General features: G+C 40.9%; 2 protein-coding genes across 3 annotated transcripts in view; both read left to right on the top strand.

The window, feature by feature from the left end:
* Positions 1–22,431, top strand: part of LOC145442396 (tektin-3-like) — a 147,787-nt gene that overhangs the window by 98,566 nt on the left and 26,790 nt on the right. The window lies entirely within an intron of this gene.
* On the top strand, positions 12,393–20,764 carry LOC145442589 (uncharacterized). Of its 2 annotated transcripts, none has more exons than XM_080320540.1 (7): positions 12,393–12,728; positions 15,499–15,572; positions 15,652–15,799; positions 17,607–17,877; positions 18,640–18,998; positions 19,045–19,159; positions 19,227–20,764. In XM_080320540.1, exons 1-7 carry the CDS (start codon positions 12,542–12,544, stop codon positions 19,585–19,587), a joined length of 1,515 nt encoding a protein of 504 aa, XP_080176666.1. In that variant the 5' UTR covers positions 12,393–12,541; the 3' UTR covers positions 19,588–20,764. The 2 variants fall into 2 exon arrangements, with proteins under 2 accessions (XP_080176666.1, XP_080176667.1); XM_080320541.1 differs by having other exon boundaries at positions 12,395–12,728; positions 19,060–19,159.

The following is a 22,431-nucleotide window of genomic DNA, read 5'->3' as shown; positions in this document are numbered from 1 at the left end:
ATATTCACCAACAGAAACGTTGTCTCTTTGTTAGAGGGCTTCTTCAGGAAATGGATTATGTGAAGCTATGCACATTTTCTCGGGATATATTGAAAGCAGTTTTGGAAACCTTGGAAGTATCTTTTGGGTTCGGGGTCATATATTTTCTTTAGTCAAGATGATACCATTTATCAGAGAATGTTGGGAAAGTTTTTGCGAACATTCTGACAATTCCACTTGTAAAAGTGATGCAAGCTTATCCGAAAACCATTTTCTACTTTTCAAAATCCAAATTGCATTGAACACTTTTGACAGAAAACTGTTCCAGGTAGAAGTGGAAGTATTCCAAGACATATAAAGCCACCTGAAAAAGTGCAAAACCTACTCGAGTTCTTTTCGTTTGTAACTATATGTCATATGAGCTTTTATCAAAGCGCCAAGAATCTGAGGGTTAGTCAGAGGCGACAAGTTCTTTTCGTATGGCGGCTCGCTTCAGAGTTGTGATCAGGGCTTTGGAGCAGCCGTACCTTTGCATTGCTCCAGCTCCGGCTCCGGAGCTTTCTTCTATCATACATTAGCTCCGGCTCCTGCTCCGGAGCCGCATTATTACCACTGCTCCGGTTCCAGCTCCGGCTCGGGCTCTGAAAACTATCGAAGTTGTCTGTCTATATCAGGGGTGGACAACCCGCGGCCTGCGGGCCATATGTGGCCCGCGAGAAGGTTTTGAGCAACCCGCGAGCTAATCTTCCATTATATTATCGAAATTCTGTTATATTATCGAAATTGAATTGCTCAGATTGTGAACTTGCAAGAACAACCAAAAATAGAATTAGTATGGCCGCGACACTTGCGATGTTGATGACTAAAATATCAGTTCCGACGCATTGGTAGATCAAGGGTCCAGTCACATTTTACGTAAATCGTCGTACATTACAATAAACTAAAAAAGTAGTAAAATTTTTTTGCACGCTTCGCGTGTTTAATTGTCACACGATTTCTTTCTCTGCAGCCTAACCCCACCTGAAAATGAAAAAACGCCTGATTTAGCTGATTGAGTCTAACTATATTAGCAATTACGAGAGAAAGTAGATTAGCGTTTGCGCTCGCAGAAAGATCGACGACGATCAAATGTATGCACAAAATGATTGTCGTATATTAGCGGAAATCTCCGATATCGATATGCCAAGATGACGAATTGCCATGTCCTTGCAAACTGAGCCCAGCGGGCGGTATACATTCGACCCGCAATATACCCAGGTAATAATAATATTAACTTTGAAAATTTTACGCGCCTGGCGCGGCTAGTGGGCAACGCACTCGTTCGTCTATTTCATGTGGACCTTTAGCCGAAACAGTTGGCCACCTCTGGTCTATATTGATTACTAATTTACCCGTAGGTTAGTTATCTATAGTAATTTAGAGTCTGTCAGCCGTCAGTAACATCGGATGCAGCAACGAAGACATAGGTGCCGCCGTGCCGGCTTGTGACGACATCATGAATGCTTGTCAATTGTCGATGACATCATTGTTGCACTAGAACGCACTTTACTCCATGCCATTGCTGTACAGCATTAAAATTCTGATGCGGCGTTTTAACACTGGCACTGTACTCGTTAACATTAATCCATACAGCTCAATTCAGTCTTTAAATGTGCGATTATTAATCAACTGTAACTGTAGTAAGAGCAATATGGGCGGATATAACGACGTGATCAATAGAAATTCGATTTGTACCAAATGGCCAATGGTTTGACGTTCGATGTTGGTGCACTCGTTACCAGTCCATCCGGTGTCGATCAATTTTATCGGAATATAATATTTTCCCGTTCAAACGAATCGAATAATCGGATTAAACACTGTGCCATGCACATTGCTCCATGCCCATAACGAATTAAACTACGCAGTAGCCTATGCACATTGCACATTTACAAGTTTCTGAAACAGATGATTACAAATTTGAAATCGCGTATCCAAATCAGTAATTTGTTTCCAACATAAAGTACCATGGGGGTTTGGGCTACTCTTCTGCCATCTCCTATTTGCGCTCGAAAATCCTTACTGGAGTGAATGACGATGATGCGCAGTAATGAATTCCAATTGGCATGCATAATTGCATACTCGATAACACTGTCCAATTTCGCAGCCCAATTAAAGAACTATCACGAAAGAACGAGTACATGCTCATTGCTCATCCGATTCATAGCAACGATGAGATGGAATTTCTCGGCTCGTGCTCGTCATATCGACATGTGCAACGGAATCACGTATTTATCCTCTCTCCCATTTCACGTAATACATAGTGATCATTATGTTCGAACCGTATACCATTGACCAACAAGGTTGTGCGGATGATGAAATTGCATTTATGCCGAATACCCAAAATATTCACAGGCATATTTCGCATACCAAGGTTCGGCACTTGAACATATGAACATATATAATATATATACGTATATGTTTGATTGTCCGTAGGCGCTAAATGGCCGGCGCCAAATGTTGTTGTCCAAGCAATCTGAACGCCACTAGACAAATGCCATCCCGCAGGGAACAATTATTTGTCAGTGAAGAAATACCAATTTGGAATCGCGTGCGTCTTTTAGTTTAATAAGTTTCGACGATTTCAATATCATGTAGCGAAGTCATTATATCAACGGGCCCACCCGAAGCTGTTTCATCATTATTTACGGCCCCTACATTTTCCAAGACACCTCACTCAGCTCTACCGGTAAATCGGATTATGTGAGCAGAGAGAAGATAAAAAATTGATAGCAATATATTAGCCGACCGATCCATTATGGATTATAGAAGGTTTTTACGCTTCGCGCGTCTAGACGACATAAGCTGACTCACTAAACAGTAGGCTACAACAGACCTCGCTGATAAGTAGCGGCAAAAAACTATAGCCCAGGGGCGGGCAGCATACGGCCCGCGAAGGGATTTTGTCCGGCCCGCGGACTGTTTTCCGTCTTACATGATAATGTGGCCCTCGGCCGCAGTCTGCTGAGATTCCCCACTACTTGCTTACTAGGTCCAATTTTGGTGACTGTATGTTATTATAATATGCCGGAGTGGATCTTACGCGTAAGTTCGTCGAAGCAAGAAGACTTGCATTATCGGCATTTACGATGTACTCAACCCCAATGACGTTTGTGGTAATCATGGTGTTTGTCGACTACAATAGTCGTTTACACCAGGCTGATGTTTCTTATTTTTGATTCCGTAATTGCCGACATGTATTACGGCACACTTCTAGGCTTTTGTAAGACGCCGCTTATGCCCGTGGTTGCCAACTCAAAACGGATCGCGGGCCACTATTCAAATTTCGTAGTGGACGCATGAATTCAATATCGAGATTAATTAGGCCACGCAGTTGAACAACGACGCCATCTCGTCACCTACTCAACCCTAATGAATTGATATCTTTGGAAATTTGGGGTACTGGACTTATCGAACGTCTTGAAATCTTAATTAAGGATTGCGCCGTGTGTTGATTGATCAGAGAGAACCACACATGGTGGCGTCTGTATGACAGCGCTATTCTCAAATCCAGACTTGGACAACTAGAAAATTTTCAGCATTTCTGAATTAGATTTGAACTAGAATTTGAGCTCCACAGTTTTTTTCAAATTAGATTAGAATTAGAATTAAAGCTACACAGTTTTTCCAAATTAGATTAGAATTAGATTTAGAGCTACCAAGTTTTTTCCGAATTAGATTAGAATTAGAATTAGAGCTAATAAGCTTTTTCCAAATTAGATTAGAATTAGAGCTACTTAGTTCGCAAAAACTTGGAAATTGAATGAAATTGTATATGGGAAATGAATACAGCAAAATTCAGTTCATATCAAATCACAGTGCGTGGTGCAAAAGGCCGTCAGGTGATAAGAGCCACATATTTTTGTTTAATAACCAACAACAACAGTGCATTCCCATAACCACGAGAATGGTTAACTTCTATACACCAAGCTTGACTCGATTTTAACTATACTTTAATACTTCTTTTTGGTAACCACGGGCATCGCCCATGTTAGTCAGAACGGCGATGTACTAAAGTAAAGTTTTAAAAACTAGAATGCTTTTCGCAGACTACAAGCTACTCTAGCAGGCTATTATTCGTCATAATATCTACTATGACTGCACGGTGTAAGTAAGGCGATGGCGGCTTGGCACTGGATTTCCACTGGATTTCCCTGCGCAAGTAGGGGTAAAAAAAAGCTTAAATTTCGCTCAGCACCCGAAATACCTGCGAGTCCCGCCTGAGCGTCAGTTCAGTGCTATTTCAAGGTGTCTAGGTCCAATTTTGCCCTGTGTTTAACCCAAAATTCTAGAAAAAAGAGGACAAAATATCAAAAAGAAGGGCATTGTCAAACACCCGAAAAAGGAGGACAAATCGCCCTAAAGGAGGACGTATGGTAACCCTACTGTGAAGTGACATTGCTGTCGTTAAAATACATTCATTAAATACGATGTATTCCTTGTATATGTGGATAAATGGGCGAATAATGTATCGATTCAGCCATCCGGCCCGCCAAGTACCTAATTTTCCTATATCCGGCCCGCCGACTGGAGAAGCTGCCCGCCCCTGCAATAGCCTGATGTAGGGGTCTGTTGGATTTATCACCCTATGGGCGGCTCAAGACCAACGTTTTTTAGGGGGCCTGATGAAGTGCTGTTCCGGTCCTGCATATATATTCAATAGGGCACAGGCGACTGGCGTCGAATGATCCTGTCCGGGCGATCTGAGCCCCACAAGACAAGTTTCATCTCGAGAGAACATTATTTGCCAGCAAAGAAATACCAATTTGAAATCGTGTACGTCTTTTAGTTTAGTACGTTTGAGCGATTTCAATATCTTTTGACATAGCAGATAGGACATCACGAAATAGCATCATGTAACGAAGTCGTTATACCAACGGGTACGCCCGAATATGTTTGATTATCAATTAGGGGTCCTACCTTTTCCAACACACCTAACTCAGGTCTAACGGTAAATCTAATTACGTGAACAGAAAGAGGATAAAATTGATAACAATATATACGTAATTCCCGATCATATTGATGGATTCTATCATGAATTGTAGAAATTTTTCACGCCTCGCGCGTTTAGGCGAAATAAGCTCGGTCACTAAATGGACATCCGATGTAGATGGTTAGTAGCGTCAAAAAGCGTGTAGCCCGAGGGGCGAAGCCCCGCAGAAGTTCGGTTATCACCCTATGGGGATCCAAGACCAACATTTTTTAGGGGGGCTGACGAAGTGCTGTTACGGTCCTCCTCGAGTCAATCTGTGTATATTGACTCGACTTGGACTCGTGTCATCGCGCATGACTCGAAACAATTCATATGAGTCGAAACTCAGAAGGTCAAGACCGACATTTCATTGTAATTTCGAAGTATAGTAAGGTAACCACACTATTGGGATTTCGTCTATTGGTACTGGTACTTGAAGATGCGACCAGAACCTGCTAAAAGTGAGGGAAATCAGTATATTATAAATACGAACCATTCGATATCACCAAACAGAGTTATAATAAGTGGGTTTAATCGGACTTTCATTGGAAACTGAACAGTCAACACAATGACTTGGACTCGGACTCGAGTCATAATACCATGACTCAGACTTGAGAGAGGAGGTCAAAGTAGTCAAGAAAGCTACTCAAGTAGAAGTAGAAGTAGCGGCGTAAAAATCTACTCAAGTACAAGTAGAAGTACTTATTTCATGAGCAACCTAAAACTACTTGAAGTAGAAGTAGAATTTGCTGGCTTGAAATCTACTCAAGTAAGTAGGTAGTTTTGAAAACGGTCATAATACGTTCGCATGGACTTTGAAAAGCTGCAGATTGAGCTATGCAGAAGGTGCAGAGAGCTTCATGTACAACACATATTGATGCATCCCATTATGAGATGCAAATGATAGTTTTGTTATGGAAATGAGATACTAATCTTATGTTTACTCGAACATCCCGTTCAGAAAATGTCATGGCATGTTCGTTCCCTCACGCATATTACGGCCTTTAGTTTGGTCAAAGAGCAATACCGAGAAGTTGTAAGAATACGATGTTAACACTTTGCGCGATTCGTATACGATGATAAAAAATATGGCACGACGTAAAAATGCCATATGGTGTAATTATATTTTCGGAAAATAGAGGGCGATGCTACACTTGCTTCTAAACTTATACATGTATGTTCTCCAGACAAAAGAGATTACGATATGATTGGTATGCTAGATTGCAAAACTGTAATTTCAAACGTTATAATGGGCCATATTTACTGTAATGAAATATGTCATATGGGCGACAATGCGGTGCGAAGGGAACCAATCAACCTGCTACCTGAATAATATTCACTTTCGTGGAAACAAATTGTGTAACTCCATATCTACTTTGTGTGAAGCGCGACGGAAATTCTGTGTTTGACTTGAATTTTTTTCAAATTGAAAGTTAGAACTCCGTGAAAACAGTCCGAGGGTTCTGCAGTTTCTCTTTCTAATTGAAGGGTTACACTACTTTTACTTAAAAAAATGAAAATAGCGAAAAGTAAGTAAGTAGATCACAAAATATTACGAAGTAGAAGTAGAAGTAGCGAAAATTCGATCTACTTGAGTAAGTACCAGAATTAGAGGAAAACTACTTGAGTACTTCGAAAAAGTAGAAGTACTTCGTTACTGACCACCTCTGGACTTGACCCTCTCGTTGGCTTGGACTCGGACTTGACGCGGTGGTGAATTGAAAATGACTGGATTTGACTCGATTTAAAACTTAAAGAGTGAGAATGACTTGTGACTCTGGGCCTTGTGACTTGCCGAATCCACTTCCTCGGATAAGTGATCGATTTCATAGAAGATATAAGGCTGAATTATTGTATTCGATACACATCCTCTATCGTAGTAGCTTTTTTCTTCAACGAATTCCTCCAACTCTCACTGTACGAATAGGATTCTCGGTGTGATCCACAGTACATATTTTCAAAGATTATAGAGCCATTGGATATATTATTTGCCTGATATGATGCAAGACATGTCGGCGTATAGCAGGGGCGGGCAACATACGGCCCGCGGGCCGGATCCGGCCCGCGAACAGTTTTCCGTCTTCTATGATAATGTGGCCCGCGGCTATAGTCTGCCAGGATTCCCCGCTACTTGCTTACTACGTCGAAATTTAGTGACTGCATGTTATTTTATGCATGTAAGCGCAGCGTGCGATTGGAGCTTGCGCGTAGGCCAAGTTCGTCGAAGCGAGAAGACTTGCATTGTCGGCATTTACGATGTACTCGAACCTGATATCGTTTGTAGTAATCATGGTGTTTGTAGACTACAATGGTCATTTACACCAGACCGATAATTTTACTTTTTGATTCCGTAACCACCGACTTGTACCACGGCACAGTTGTACGCTTTTGTAAGACACCGCTTATGCCAGGGGTCGCCAACTCAAAACGGGTCGCGGGCCACTTTTCACATTTCGTAGATGCCGCGGTCCGCATGAATTCAATATCGAGATAAAGTAGGCCACACAGGTGAACAACGACGCTATCTCATCACCTATCGGCCCTAATGAATTAATATCTTGGTAAATTTGGGGTAACAGGCTTATCGAACGCCTTGAAATATTAATTAGGGATTGCACTGTGTGTTGATTGATCAGAGCATAGTGTCCTATATGGTGTGTACTCAAGCAAATCTCACGGCTTAGTGAAATTGGTCTACGTCACACTTTCTATTTGGTCAAAGGCAATTTGACGGTAATTTTTGACCGGCTTACCTAGCATCAAATTTAATAAAACGGGTATCAATCAAAAGCTACCGCGGTACTGATTGCGAAAATATAAATTCTATTCTGCTCGTGGTCCTGGAACCCCCCAAAAACAGCTTCGAATGTTTCACTGTAATAGAGTTTGGTATTGTGACGTAACCATGCCGTCTTGGAGCAAGTGAGGAGCAGAGTAAACCGCAAGCGTATTGGACCTTGATTGAGCATTGAGCATTGAGCATTCACGCTCTTACTCTCGTGCGCGCTTGCTCATGTGCTGGTCAGACGGCATGGCTGCGTCACAATTACAAACTCCGTTACGATGCAACATTCGAGGCTGGTTTATTTTTAGGGGATGGGGTTCCAGGACCACGAGCAGATTAAAATTCATATTTTCGCAACCAGAACCGCGGTAGCTTTCGATTGATAACCGTTTTATCAAATTTAATGTTCGGCAAGATGGTCAAAAACTATCCGTCAAATTGCCTTTGATCAAATGGAAAGTGTGACGTTGACTAATTTCACTGAGCCGCGAGAATTGCTTGTGTCCACACCATATAGGTCGCTATGATCAGAGAGAAGCAGACATGGCGGTGCCTGTATGAAAATGCTGTTCTCAAATCCACATTATAGCTCGTCATTATCGGCGGCGAGAAATGGCTTTGAAGTGACATTGCTGTCGTTAAAATACATTCATTAAATACGATTTATTGCTTGTATATGTGGATAAATGGGTGAATAATGTATCGATTTAGCAATCCGGCCCGCCAAGTACTTAGTTTTCCTATATCCGGCCCGCCGACTGGAGAAGTTGCCCGCCCCTGGCGTATAGGTTAGGGTTACCATATTTTTGTGAAGCAAATTCCGGACATTCTTTAGCGCCCACTAGCGGATTTAAAAATGTGTTGACACATTGTGACGTCACATCAGCAAAGCTTTGCCCATCGACTGTATACAGCAGAGATGAGCGGATTTGAAATTTCTATGTCCTAATCCAATCCAAATCCGAACCTTCGGATCCAAATCCAAATCCTAATCCAAAACTTTTTCATATTCAAGTCCATGTCCAATCCTAATCCGATTCCAACTGGAAATTCAGAAAAAATACTAATTTAGGCAATGGAGGGATTCGAAAATTTTGTTTCACAACCAACGATTCACTTGATTCAAGATAACTTAGTAACCATAAGTACATTAATAACTGATCTGAATAAAGTTTGTCGCCATTCGCCACACGATATTTCAATCTCCCAGAAAATAGATAAATCCAATCCAAATCCTAATCCGTTCAGAAAAAAATCTTTAATCCTAATCCAATCCAAATCCGCCAAAATTTCACAAATCCTGTTTTTTCAAAACCTAATCCTAATCCATGCTCATCTCTGGTATACAGCAGTGGTAATGGTACGCGAAGGTCATCCAGGTGGTGGGCCTACGAGAGAAGATTCTGTTTTTTCGACCGAAGGTAGTTATTAGTTCAAATGTTGATTCTAAGTTTTTGAAGTCGTTTTTGGTAGTGGCTATCCCACCAGTGACGGCCTACGGGAAAGATCTAGTCGTAAAGCATTGGGATTCTCACCTGACCAAATTCCGCTTTCAAGAATTTCAAATGGATCCACTACAGAAATGATATACTGCGCCCTAAAATGCACCTCAACACGGTGGAAACATTTTTGACCGCCTTCAGCGCGCTTATCGTATGTAGGTGGTACGCGAGCACTGCATAAAACCTAGAAATGGTACTTGGGAGAAAAAAGGTTGGGAACCACGAACCACTGGTATACGGTAATGCAGTGGAACTTAGGTCATGAATTGGGCCATCTGTAATGTGGGCTCTGGTGATTGCTACTTGCTAGGGTCTGCAATAGATTTCTCCACGGTCCGGATGAAATCGTCTGACGGGCCGTGTCGGGATTGTGTTCGACAGCCCTGCTATACCGTTAGGTAGTGTTGGGATGACTCGACTCACCTTTTTCGTATGACTTGACTTGACTTGACTCGGCGTATCAAAAATGTGGATTGACTCGTGACTCGGAGTAAAATTCACGAGTCACTTTCAAGTCATCAAGTAATCGGTGTCAATAAAAATCATTGTATCTTACATATGGTCGGATTGGTCGCACAACGCTCGTGTAACCCGTGAGAGCTACTAATCCTCCAATGATCGCGCGTTTCACTGTGCCTCTATTGTTCCTTCACAAATAAATTGACCGCGAACGAAGTGGTCGAAGCTTATAGCTTACGATGTCGTAAACTAGTATATTAAAGTAGCAAAATGCATATTTCTGTCCTCTGTTCTTACCTTAACCAAACCTCTTGTGTTATTGAAATTGAATTCAAATATAGTTTATAGTCATCATCATTGGCGCAGGCTCGAATTGTATCATGTCAATTTGTAAGTGGGTAATGTATTGCATCTTATCAATTCGTTTTTCTATTCTGTATATTGGCTGGTAACTATGACTATGTAATTACTTACGTAGCTTAGCATTTCTACGTATATGTGAGCAATACAGCGCCTTCTTGCGTGTATATTTAACTCTATATTCGTTCGTTCGTTCAGAATCAATGATCACTCAATCTGTATTTCAGACAGCCAGCAAAACGCAATTACGTAATCATGCCTCATACTTCGTAAAGGCAACTTGACTTGAATTGTGACTTGACTCGTGACTTGACTTGACTCGACTTGACTCGAGTCACCTCCAAAAATCGAGTGACTTGACTTGACTCGAGTCACTTTCGAAAATCGATTGACTTGACTTGACTCGAGTCACCTCCAAAAATCGAGTGACTTGACTTGACTCGAGTCACTTTCGAAAATCGATTGACTTGACTTGACTTGAGTCATCTCCAAAAATCGAGTGACTTGACTTGACTCGAGTCACTTTCGAAAATCGATTGACTTGACTTGACTCGAGTCACCTCCAAAAATCGAGTGACTTGACTTGACTCGAGTCACTTTCGAAAATCGATTGACTTGACTTGACTTGAGTCAAAATGTGCAATGACTCGAAATGACTCGTGACTCGAAGGTAGTGACTTGATCCCAACATTGCCGTTAGGTCGGTGCGGCTATCTGGTTATGTGTTTTGATCAGGTCCGAAACAACATTTTTTCTACCCCCTTCAGCCAAAAAAAACACTGATCTTGGGTCCACCATAGGGTAGTCGATGTAACTTCTTGGGCACTTACAATATGCATCTGGCTGTGAAATATTTTGAATGACTTCTGTCAATATTATTGATTCTTCCATATATTAGGCTACAATAAAATGCACCAGCAGGTATAGCACATCCGGTGATTTCCAACGTTTTATGGTCGCGACAGCATTTCCAACTTCAGAATGTTCCGTGGACTAGCTCCAAACTTGATAAGCTGATTACTAAAAAATCAGCTTGCCCAAACTTTCGGCATAGGAAGTTGATTATACGTCCAACATCATCGCGATCCCCAGATAAAGGAAACGACCTCAAGGTTCGGAACCACTGTCTGTGGCCTTAACCAACTCTAGTAATATACCGTTTGCGATTACAATCAGACTTATTTCAGTAAATGATGGTTATTTATATTTATTTTGATTGTAAATTTGGCGAGGGTGGTCCCTGGTGCCCATACTAATATCAATATACGTTGCATTAACTCGCGCGCGGCGCAAAGAAACAATTTTGAATATCATAAATCTGCTTGAAAATAACATTGTTTATGTTTATTTACGAAAAAATTTTAAGCCTACTTCAAACCTTCAAAATCCCGGACATTTAGGCATATTTTAGAAATTCCTCCCGGACGTAAATTTTTCAGTGAAATTCCGGGCATGTCCGGGAAACTCCGGACGTATGGCAACCCTAGATAGGTTATATTGTAGCATATCCCTGTTGGCGTCCAACCATGAAATGTGTATATCTCGTCACCGAGAGACATCCTGTTCTAGAGTAATTTGCCTCTAGTATAAAACTACTGATTCTCTCGAATCATGAGACTCTTTTGCTAAACCTACTTGTAACAACGTCTGAAATATATTCGTATGTCTCGCGTATATCTGCGTCTTAAGAAGATCTCACCGGGATACAGGATTCCAGGTTAAGTAGTCAGCCAGCTACACCTATAATACTTTGGTTAGCTATACTTCTACTTCCAGGAACTATATACCCTGTATTGTTGCAATATATCATCATAACAAGGAAGCTATAATAATAATACCATAGCCTTTATAAAGGCTTATAAAGGCTTATAAAGGCTATGATAATACATATCAAGGTTATCCCAGTTGCAATGTAACACGATAACATGCGACTGCCACTGTCTGAAAAACCATACCGGTAATGGAATTTGACAGGTTGATTTGAAAATTGATCGCTCCTCATCAAGAATGCCGCAATGTAGCTAGTGTCGCTAGTGTCTGCACCACCTTAGAACTATAGAATGTAATAAACATTCTAGGTGGATCAGTGCCTGATCATATTTTAATTTATATATTCGGAATCGGTGCATCGGTGCATCGGGAAGATAGCTTTTGGATTGCAAGAAATCCTACAGTCGCTTAATCAAAATAATTATCCACTCCAGCCTTAGCGAAGCGGAACGAAGTTGGCAAATCCGTCGTTGCCGTTCCATGTTTACATTCTGTATTAGAACACTATGGTTCAGCACGTTTCGTCGTTTACTCGTTCTTCTTTGGGGAAATCCCGGCTATTGAGACTTCGGGTGCCGCTTCAAAAAGAGGAAGTTCTGTTCTGCGCGGATTTCGCAAAAACGGAACTACTTTAGCAAATGCGCGTCTGTGAATTCTAGTTCACTCGACTTCCTCATCATGGCTGCTTCCAGTCTGCAAACAGACAAAATTCTGGTGAAGGGAATTCCTCGGAGCCTTCATCCAGACAAGTTAACCATCTACTTCCAAAAACGCAAGTTCGGAGGTGGAGATGTTTCTTCAGTAACCTTTCCGGCAACTAGCAAAGATTCCGACTCAGCTATCGTAGCTTTTGAAGATCCTCAAAGTATGTATTATAACATTGAGTGAATACGGTGTACTTGTTGCCTGCTGATCAGTTTGACGGTAATATAGCCTATCAAAATCATCAGCATATGGCGAAGAAAGTCCATGTATCGTCGTGGTGGAATCAAAGTAGCTTATGTCCAGCTCTCAAATTTTGCAGGACTGTTTTTAAAACTTGAATAAAATCAAGTATTTGAGAAATTTTTAACTTTGTCAACCATATCTTGGCCACCGTTATGTCTGTCTCATTGTTTCAAAGTTAGTCAGGGCCAATATATGGCTGAAAGAAATGAAAACTTTACCTAAACTTGATTTTCTCGAAATATGTAAAATGTTCATTAGCTACTTTGATTCCACTGATAGCTATTGTTTCTTCACACTTCGATTGTAGGCCTACTGTACGATTCCGATTATGGGTGTTGTGTGGTATCTTACCTCTCAAGAAGGATATATGCGCATTACACAATGCCAATATCAACTTGATTTATGTTACGGCAGGAAAATCAACTTCGCAAAAGTATAATGTTAGACGGCGCAAGAACACGGGCATTTTTACTGCCCCACAGGTTAAAATTTTCCAAAGTAGATCTGAAGAAAGAACACAATAGGTTAGGGTTAATTAAACTTCTAATTTCGTAGCAATATGACGGAGATAAGCAATAAAACTCTGCAAACTCGCAACGGAATGTGGAATTTTCCAAGTGATTTTTGAGGTTATATTTCTCAATAAAATGAAAACTCAGCACATTAAGCACAGCAATACTGTGAATACACGGGACTTGGTCTTGAAACCTGGTCGTACATTGACTCACTAGTAGGTGAATCTGCTGCTTATTTACATTCTACATTCCCAAGACAGGAGAATTCTGCCAAATGAAATGCATTTTAGCTGTCTTCATTGTGCCACAGGCGGAGTCGTGTGGCGCCCAATTTGAGAACCACTGCTCTAATAAGCCAGAGTGGAATTGGTGGCAAACGTCACACGCAACTTTTCATTCATTTCTTTAATTATTCTATGGAAGAAACCCTTCTGTCACGCGCAACTTATTGACGAAAACGACCACTGATTCCAGTCTGGCTAATAAGGTTACTATACTTGCACTTGCACTAAAGGTTTGTGGTCGACTCCATAATTCCTACCCTAGTGTTAGTGGTTTATTAAGGCTCCTCCTTGCCATCTGATTTGCGCAAGCAGCATCTTGCTAAAAGTCAAGAATGAAAGTGGGCCGTACCACTAGATCATGAATTATAATGAGCAATATCGACCCGGTGTAAACTGTCTGATATAGTCGAATCATCATGAATACCATAAACTGCTAAATTTAATTCTTTAGTAGTGGCTTATTTCTTGTCGAGTTCAAAGCACAAGATTGTTGGTAAACACTGGATAGCAAACTCCTTCATCACAGTTGCAGAAAATGTTTTTGTACCTCATCTCAGCATGACTAGGTGCAGGCCTATTTACTGGACATTAAGAATCGTTTCAAACGAACAATAACGGTACTCGTATTTTTGTTTTTACATGAATCGAATTCAATGAGCCTTATAATGCACCTCCTCACTTTTAGCTAGGTTTCACTTGAATAGTGTTTCATGGCGACTAACCTCTGCGAATGTTATGAAAATGTGTCATCAAATACTACTGAAATTCATTGCTATAAGATTACTGGTAAGTGGTATGCGTCCATCCATCTTATGTCACTATAAATAACAAGGCTAAAGACGATACACGATTTTTTGGGTCGCCAAGAATATACTTGGTAGTTGGTGATGTGTATCTACTACTGCCAACAGCAAAATCTAAAGCCCGGGTTGCAAGCGGAACATCTGCAGACTCATGCACTGTATACAGATTTCAATGCCTCAGAAAATTGAATTATAGTAATGGGTGGAATAGAATGAGTATCCAAATTTTTTAACCCTATCTAGACAAGAGTGAATATCATCCTCACTTACCCATGAACTCTAGTCCTATGAAATGTTCCAACCAAATGATACTGCATAAAGTACAAATGTACCCATCCCAGTGCACAAATGCTTATGTTCATGGAGATCGAAAATGTATGACATGGACATGGATGGTTTAACGTGGATATTTGGCCTCCAGTTAGTTCATTACGGCTATATGCACTGGAATGCGGCCGTAGGCTAAATAAGTAATTGAAATGTGGCCATGAAAAGCAAAAAGTTTGGCCACCCCTGTTCTAGTCACTGAAGAGTGAATTGTCAGGTATCGTGCGCAGCTCATAGCTCAAAATAGAATGAAATTGATGATCATGATATTTTTGTTGTATTTCTTCAAAAAAATATTATTTCTTTCGTGGTAACTATGCCCGCCGCCCATGTCAGAGACCACAGCGTTGTACTGACGTAGAGTTATCAAAATGTGGTTGTTAAACTGTGTTGCCTATTTTTGTCTCGATATTTAAGTCCCGGCCTCTACGAATTTTTGAAAAGTGGCCCGCGGCCCATTTTGAGTTGGCGACCCCTGATCAGTTCGGTTAGTGGATTTGGTACCGGTCATTGTCCTTTATAACCTTGGAAATGATTAACTTTTGAATCCAGCAAATATTTGTTTACTCTCATAGACACGCTCGTGCGATTTCTCTCAAACCTTGGCTAATTGTCTATCAATGCTCAGTTTAGTACCCTGACTTCAAACTTTGCCTATATCTTATGAAATTACTACATTTATTTTTTCACTGTTGCTATCAATACATCCTTTATTGAATGAGCCTACCAGTTATCATAACGTTTACATATACTTGCAGCCGTGATCTCTGTTCTGAAACATCAGCATAAAATTGCTGGAGCGCTCGTCACTGTCCAAGCACTGAGTCCGCAGGTACCGTGTGGTGCAATGATCATACCTATTATATCTACCTATCATATTATGTCTATCATATTATCTCTTCTGCTTTCAGCCCGAGATATTCAGTGAGGTGACTGTTCAACTGTCAGAATTTACAATCAACTGCATCACATCCAAGAGTAAGCTCGATGACGCACTGGAAAAGGTCTGTGATTCTACCGGGTGTGAATATGAAAGCGAAGCAAAGATCTTGCTTACAGGTATGGCTATTAAGAAGGTCATCTTATAGTATCAATCTATACAGTGGCTAGGTTAAAACCATCATATACGCCTGAATGGAATTGAAGCATTATTTTTATCTCAATTCCCAGTAGTACCTCAAAATACTGGTGTTTTGAATGAACGTGTGCAGTAAGGCTGAGCAAAAATAACTTATTTTTCAAATACGACTGGCTACTTGATAAAATTGTTTGGTTTCCTGAAGAAACGCTGCACACCAATTTTGGCTCAACTCCAACCAATAGCGCCATTGCTATACATGAGAAATGTTTTGGATTTATTTAATGAAAATAGTTTAATATTTCACAACTTTTACTGACCATGAAATTATGAGGTTGTCTGAAAAAAACAATGCACGACAAATTTGGCTGAATTCCAACTCGTAGAAGCAGAGTTACTGATGTTCAAAATTCAGGATTCCAAGTCATTTTAAAATTCAAGGTGGATAGGTCTATAATAAATAGTTGAAGAATTTGCCACCATAATTTTCAAATACAAAATTTTGCACTCCGATAACGTCGCTTTTTTAATAGCTCTAGTGTGCAGTTGCACTGTGGTGCTGTGTGCAACTGTAATCCACCACATATCGGAATCTACTCGCGTAGATCTGTCTACTTTCGAGTCTAAAATCAAACAGTTTCTGCCAGATAAGTACTAGTGTTTGTGTTGAGTATACCGCATCTATTTTTTGACAGACGAATCTCGCCTGTATCCCATCCTCTGTTGACTTCTATTACTTACTCAAGTGATTACCTATGTTTTTTAGACCATTTCCCTTTCTAGTTCACTTTTTTTGGGCTAACCCACTTGCTGTTTACACTTTGGATTTAGTAAAGCAGAAAGCAGTTTTGGGCTATGCTTGCATCACAGCTGATCTTCTGTTTTTTTTCACATACGGTAAATCAAATTCGATCTGCCTTCTAAGCCACCACCTTTCCTCAAACTAATTTGTGAACTATGTGACAGATTGCAATGCGGCAAATTGATTTTAGACTGATTGGTAGTATTGAATAATTGCTGAAATGATATAAACTGTATCTAGCATCAAAGAGTAACAGGGATGACGAATTGGGAAAGTCCGGTGATTCTACCAGGATCAAATCTGAGAGCCAAGGAAAGATCTCACTGGCTATTGATTACTGATTAGGTCATTCAATCTATATTGCGGCTAGCAAAAATGATTCTTATAGCTATTATTTCTATGGAACTGCACTGCACTCAAAATATGACGTGGTTTAAAATTAAGGTTGAACTTGTAAAAGCAGCAGCAGGCAATTTCCTCGGAAAACCACCGTATTAGAACCGCAGCTAAAAGCTTTTCACGAGTGGTCATATACCATGCTAGCTATCTTTGTGACATGGAGATCAATCGCTGTCCCGTATTGTCGCGTCTTAACCCTTTGTGAAATTCACGGCAGGCATTCCTCTCAATTGCTCCTTGTCGACGCGGCCTCTGTCTTAGATCTCCATTGTTTGATCAAACGTCAGCCTTTGCCTACAAAAGTAATGAACTTGATCAAAGTTTAAGTGTAGGAACATCTGCCCCACGACAAGATAAAGATCATATGCATTGATTGAACACATGCGTATGCAAAATCAGAATCATAATTCAGTCAGTAATTCTAGAAAACGCCATTTGTAGGTAGATGCCTTCAGAACATGAAAGGTCACACTTCGAAGATAGCGCTTCCGGGCAAAACGTATTTGTTGATATCCGCCCAGAAGGGCGAAGGAAATTTTAACTGCTACCGGTTCGACCATGTAATGAGACTGACGATGTTTCTCCAGGTAAATGGTATCAAATTCAAGCCGCTTTCGAAAGATTCGAGGACATCATATCGGCGGAGTACGAGAAACCATCCACTCAGGCGAAGGATGAGAAACCCTCCTCGCAAACTACCCCAATGACATCCAACTCGGCAGGGGCCAAGTCGAAGCCGTCGACTTATCGTGAGGAAACTCGCGTTCCAGATTCACTAGAAATTGTGTCTACCGTGCTTGATAAAGACATATTCGCCTACATGGAACTTGTTCACAAGATGGACTTGGACCACATCAGGTAAATATTTGCAAATCTTTTTTTTCTATCAAAGGGACACTGCGATCAAAATATGATGAACTGGCGCTAAATAGTTTTCAGAAAAGCTACTATTCGAATACATTCTATCCCTCTGGTACCAAGGCCACGAGTCATAGCTTTTTAACGCTTCGCAAAATTTCTGGCTTGCATTTCTGTACTGTTACACTTTCTTGATGCGATCGAGACAGAGAAGAAATTTTAGACTGCTGTCAGCCGATATTGTGAAGAAATTGAGTTGCTGGGTACCGCATCGCTTATAACAACTCATCAATATTAGACAGGTCACTGCATGCAACAAATCTTTTTTGAGACGGCGAAGGCATGTTACATATAATTTAAAACCAGATTGTAATCTGGCCACCATCTGGTCTGATCTGTTGAGTTCTTTGACCTGTATCTTATTCGTTGTCTCCATTGCTGCCCAGTGACTTATATTTATTCTGTATGATACAGTCTAATTTTGATTCGTTTATTTTACGTGATATAAAATTTTACTTCTATTTTGATACAAAACACTGTATTCCGTTTGATGACCTTATGATCTTTGAATAATCGAGTACTAAGTCTTCAGTCGACAAGAAGATTGTCATGATCGTATCACCGGTACCAGTCAATACTGATAGTGATAATTCATTGTTTTGCATCACAAATTTGCACATTAATTTTCTCTTAAATGTTTACAAAATAAATCTCTCTCTTGAGGCTTTATCAACTCGGATTGACGCTAACTATATTTTTCAGGTCAAGGTTCCATGTCGCTTTTAAAACGAGCATCATGAACGAGGCTATGAAGGTTGAGCTTGTACGTACGGCGCCCGATTCCGATCCTGACAACGCCATCAAAATGCTGGACGAATTGAGCGCAAGACTGAACCGGGAAGTTGCTCAGGACGCCGTCGAAATCGAAAAAGATTTTCCGAGCGACGAAATTGATAGGATATTCTCGATGTTGCGTCCAGAATTCCCCTTGGTCCATATCGACAGGACGGACACCTCTCCAAACCATGTCATGTTCATCGCTCCCGACGTGGCCAAGTGCAACATGGCCAAAGAGATGTTCAAGCACTTTTGTGGCATTTCGGCCTATTCAAAGAAACCTGGTGTGTAGTCAGTCAATTTTCTCAAGAACCGACCTCTATTTTGTAGTTTTGATTGATCCAGGGACTGGCGGCAATCAGAAATCGTCGCTGGATTACACCGTCGATAAAGACGTGTTTGATTTCATCAAGCTGACAAAGAGTGCTTACTTGGATAATCTCTGGTATAATTCTGTTGCGGACGCTCCGATCAAAACTCTGGTTATACATGACGTCACCAATTGTTTGCAGGAATTCCAATCGCGTGCAAGTGCTCGAGAGGACAGTGGATGATGCTGTCTATCTTACGTTCAAGGCAAAGGATGGGTGTTACAACGCGACGATTGAAAAAGCTTTGGGAGATTTCCGTTCGTTTTATAATACTGTCAACGACAGCATCAGTCAAGATGTGATTCCGCTAAATTCCTTCAAACCAATGCCTACCCAGGCAATTGTAGCGCAAACCATCCTCAAAGTAGAGGCCCAGTACCCTATGGTTAAAGTATCACCAATGTCGACAAACGATGATCACGTCATATTTACGGCATCCTCGGAAATGGATTGCAAATCGGCTATGGCGAGCTTCAAAGTTATCATGAATTCGCTTTGGTGAAGTGTGTCATCGGAGAAAGTTTGATGGCGCCCCAAATGTTTTTGTGTTGTATATACCGGTTCCCAGTTCGACTTTTCTGTGACTTTGTGGATTAAGCTACGTATTCTAGCGGACGTATGTGAGTGCTGAATTACTGGCATATGCGTGTAAATAACTACCTGCATATCATGTTAAAGGGATAACCAACCGAATCCAGACCAAGAGCATGAATGTATCGAATTTGCTCAAGCCTGCTGTATTTCTAAACTCTAAAAGTATCCAAAAAGCGATACCCTAACACAGTGATGCTCTGACTTTCGGTGTCTGCGGATCGTTACGCATCTGATAATCTATCAGATGACAGTGTACATGTACTGTTTAAAAATTGGATGGATATGACGCAATTTAGATTTACTGCGATACCAAATTGAGTTGAATGTGAACTGGTTTTGAAATCTAGGTGCCCAGGATGCATTTGCTAGCACTGATTCCCTTCCCCAAAATCTGTTGTTTGTGGATTTTTAGCGTCCGAGTGTGTGGCTTCCGTACTCAGGCCTAATTATCGTCCTCGTGAAAGCACTTGCAAAAACTGATGTGGCTGGAACCACCGCTTCCACACTTTATCCTTCTCTAAATGATGCAGCTTTCCAACTGAAAAATCCAAATCATAGTTGCGATATTGCCTCCTCTGTTGTTATTGGCAGACTTATTCAAGCTTGAGATTCCTTCTGCTCTGGAAGATCTGGTGGAGAATTTTTCATGCGGTGGAATTGAACACGAGACGTGGGATTCCATCGATAATTGCGTCGGTTTGTCTTGTGTTTATTGCTGCACCGCGATTGTTGATTTTAACCAGTGATGGTCTGAAAAGTCTGCATGTTCGAAAATCTAGTAAATGAGCCTGAAAAGACAATTAGTCAGATAAAAATGCATAATGCTGTTACATTTAGTGTGAAATTATTTACCCGAAGACTTTTTCGCTCCAAGGCTCGAGGATATTGGTTGATGCATGCAATTGATTGATGCTCGCTTTGTCTATCGTCTGTACTAGAATTGTCCATGCTTCATTTTGAATGTCAGTGCTATAATTACGCTCACCTAGCTCGTGCACCCGCCGAAGTATGCTTATTGCTGGTTACTTTCTTTTTGTACTCATACATGTACCACGATCATGTGCAAGAATTCTAATTCCAGTTAATGTGCTTCTCAGTATTCATGTCCCTGGTGGTAGCGGCCCAGCCTCTTGAAGAAAAGCTATCGAAGATGGCGGTTGAACCGTATATCAGGAGTTGTTGGATAGGGATGTTGGTGCGCTTGACGCTTACGGGTAGGGCTGGGTATAATGATTCAAGTATAAATTTTAATGATTCAGGTCGAGTAGTAAAAGTCGATTTTTCTCAAGTACTGAAATTATACGTTTGCCTCACAACTGGAAGTTAATTTACAAACGAGAATTATCGTTTGAAACTATTTTCCACTGAGGAAGCCTTGGAACCTTGATTGAGCGAGTGGCAGCATACGAAACACTCAGGTAGGCCTACTAGATTTTGCCCATCCTTACTTACGGGTGCAGAAGAACATTTGATCACGGTGTTGTAGTTGCTCGAGTTCACCTGATATCGGGTGATCGTTACTGCCCTGATCCAATTGTAGAGTTGGCGCAAGTGGTTACTCCAGTGGTTACTCAACCTTCTTGCCGTCGCCGACCCCCACGAAATTCAAATTTAGCACAATTATCGTCATCTGTCTCGTGTAAATGATAACTGTAGGCTTAGTGATAAACAGCAACAAATTGACTTATCTTGAAAATAAGATCATACGATTCCTGTAGAAATTAGGTTGACTTATATTATTTCAAGACGAATTCTGCAACTACATTTCTTGAAATACGTGGTCGTGTCTTGAAAATCCGCTCCTTCGATTTGAAAAGAACGAGTGCCGTAAACCCATTTCAACAAATATAGGGGGCGGCGAATGTAATATTAACGCGTAACGCTTCCGACGTTACATTTGGGTGTGATCGCAACAAACATGCCACCAAAATTGGCAAACAATTTTTTTAATGAACGACGTCAAGCCTAATCATTTCTATCCAAGTTATTATGGAAAATATGGTTTTGTATATCACAGGAGAAAATGGATTTTGGTAACATTTCGAAGTCGTCGTGATTTACCTTATCCAGCTTTCCCCCCAAAATCCACAACAAAACATTTCTAAACAGCAAAATGTTTGTATCAGTAGGCTATTGACAATTTAGCAATTAAAATGAGTCTGCACAGTAGGAGATTTCGTCTCAGATGACCATGCTGTTGGTGTGAGCTATGGAGTTTTACTAGTAGGCCTAATGAAGCGACACTGCCTCGTGATTTGCCGAATTAAATAAAATATAAATAAGGATATCAAAATGTTTGTATCAGTATGCTATTGACAATTTAGCAATTAAAATTTGCACCGTAGAATATTCCATCTCAGATGGCCATTCTGTTGATGTGAGCTCTGGAGTTTAACTAGTAGGCTAATGAAGCGAAACTGCCTCGTGATTTTCCGAATTAAAAAAATAAAAATTAGGTTATCAACTATTTTGAGGCTTCGCGGACCCCCGGTTGAGAACCATTGGGTTAGTCCAACGTCGCGAGAGTCTGCAGCATCGACTCCAGTGCGCGTCAAAATAAACCCATCCAAGGAAGATAATGTAAGAGCGGACGAGTGCTTCCGAAAAGACAGTCTAAAGCTGCTAGGTAGCCGGGAATTAATACAAAGTAATAGCATTGGCCTAGGCCAGTGGTTCTCATCCTTTTTGGCTTTGCGGACCCCTCTTGGAATATCATGGCCCCCCGAGGTTTCAGTTCAAATTTAGCTCAATT

The sequence above is a fragment of the Botryllus schlosseri genome, chromosome 7 (assembly GCF_051294905.1).
Source record: "Botryllus schlosseri isolate E-star chromosome 7, Bs_hap1, whole genome shotgun sequence".
Lineage (NCBI taxonomy): Eukaryota > Metazoa > Chordata > Ascidiacea > Stolidobranchia > Styelidae > Botryllus > Botryllus schlosseri.
Note: the sequence above shows the minus strand (reverse complement) of the source record. Positions and strands in the feature narration are given on the sequence as shown.

Coding starts and splice junctions, on each gene's coding strand:
- LOC145442589 (XM_080320540.1), top strand. CDS start 12,542: ATGGCTGCTTCCAGTCTGCAAACAGACAAAATTCTGGTGAAGGGAATT. Junction 12,729..15,498: donor AGCTTTTGAAGATCCTCAAA/GTATGTATTATA, acceptor ATATACTTGCAG/CCGTGATCTCTGTTCTGAAA. Junction 18,999..19,044: donor GGCCTATTCAAAGAAACCTG/GTGTGTAGTCAG, acceptor TCTATTTTGTAG/TTTTGATTGATCCAGGGACT.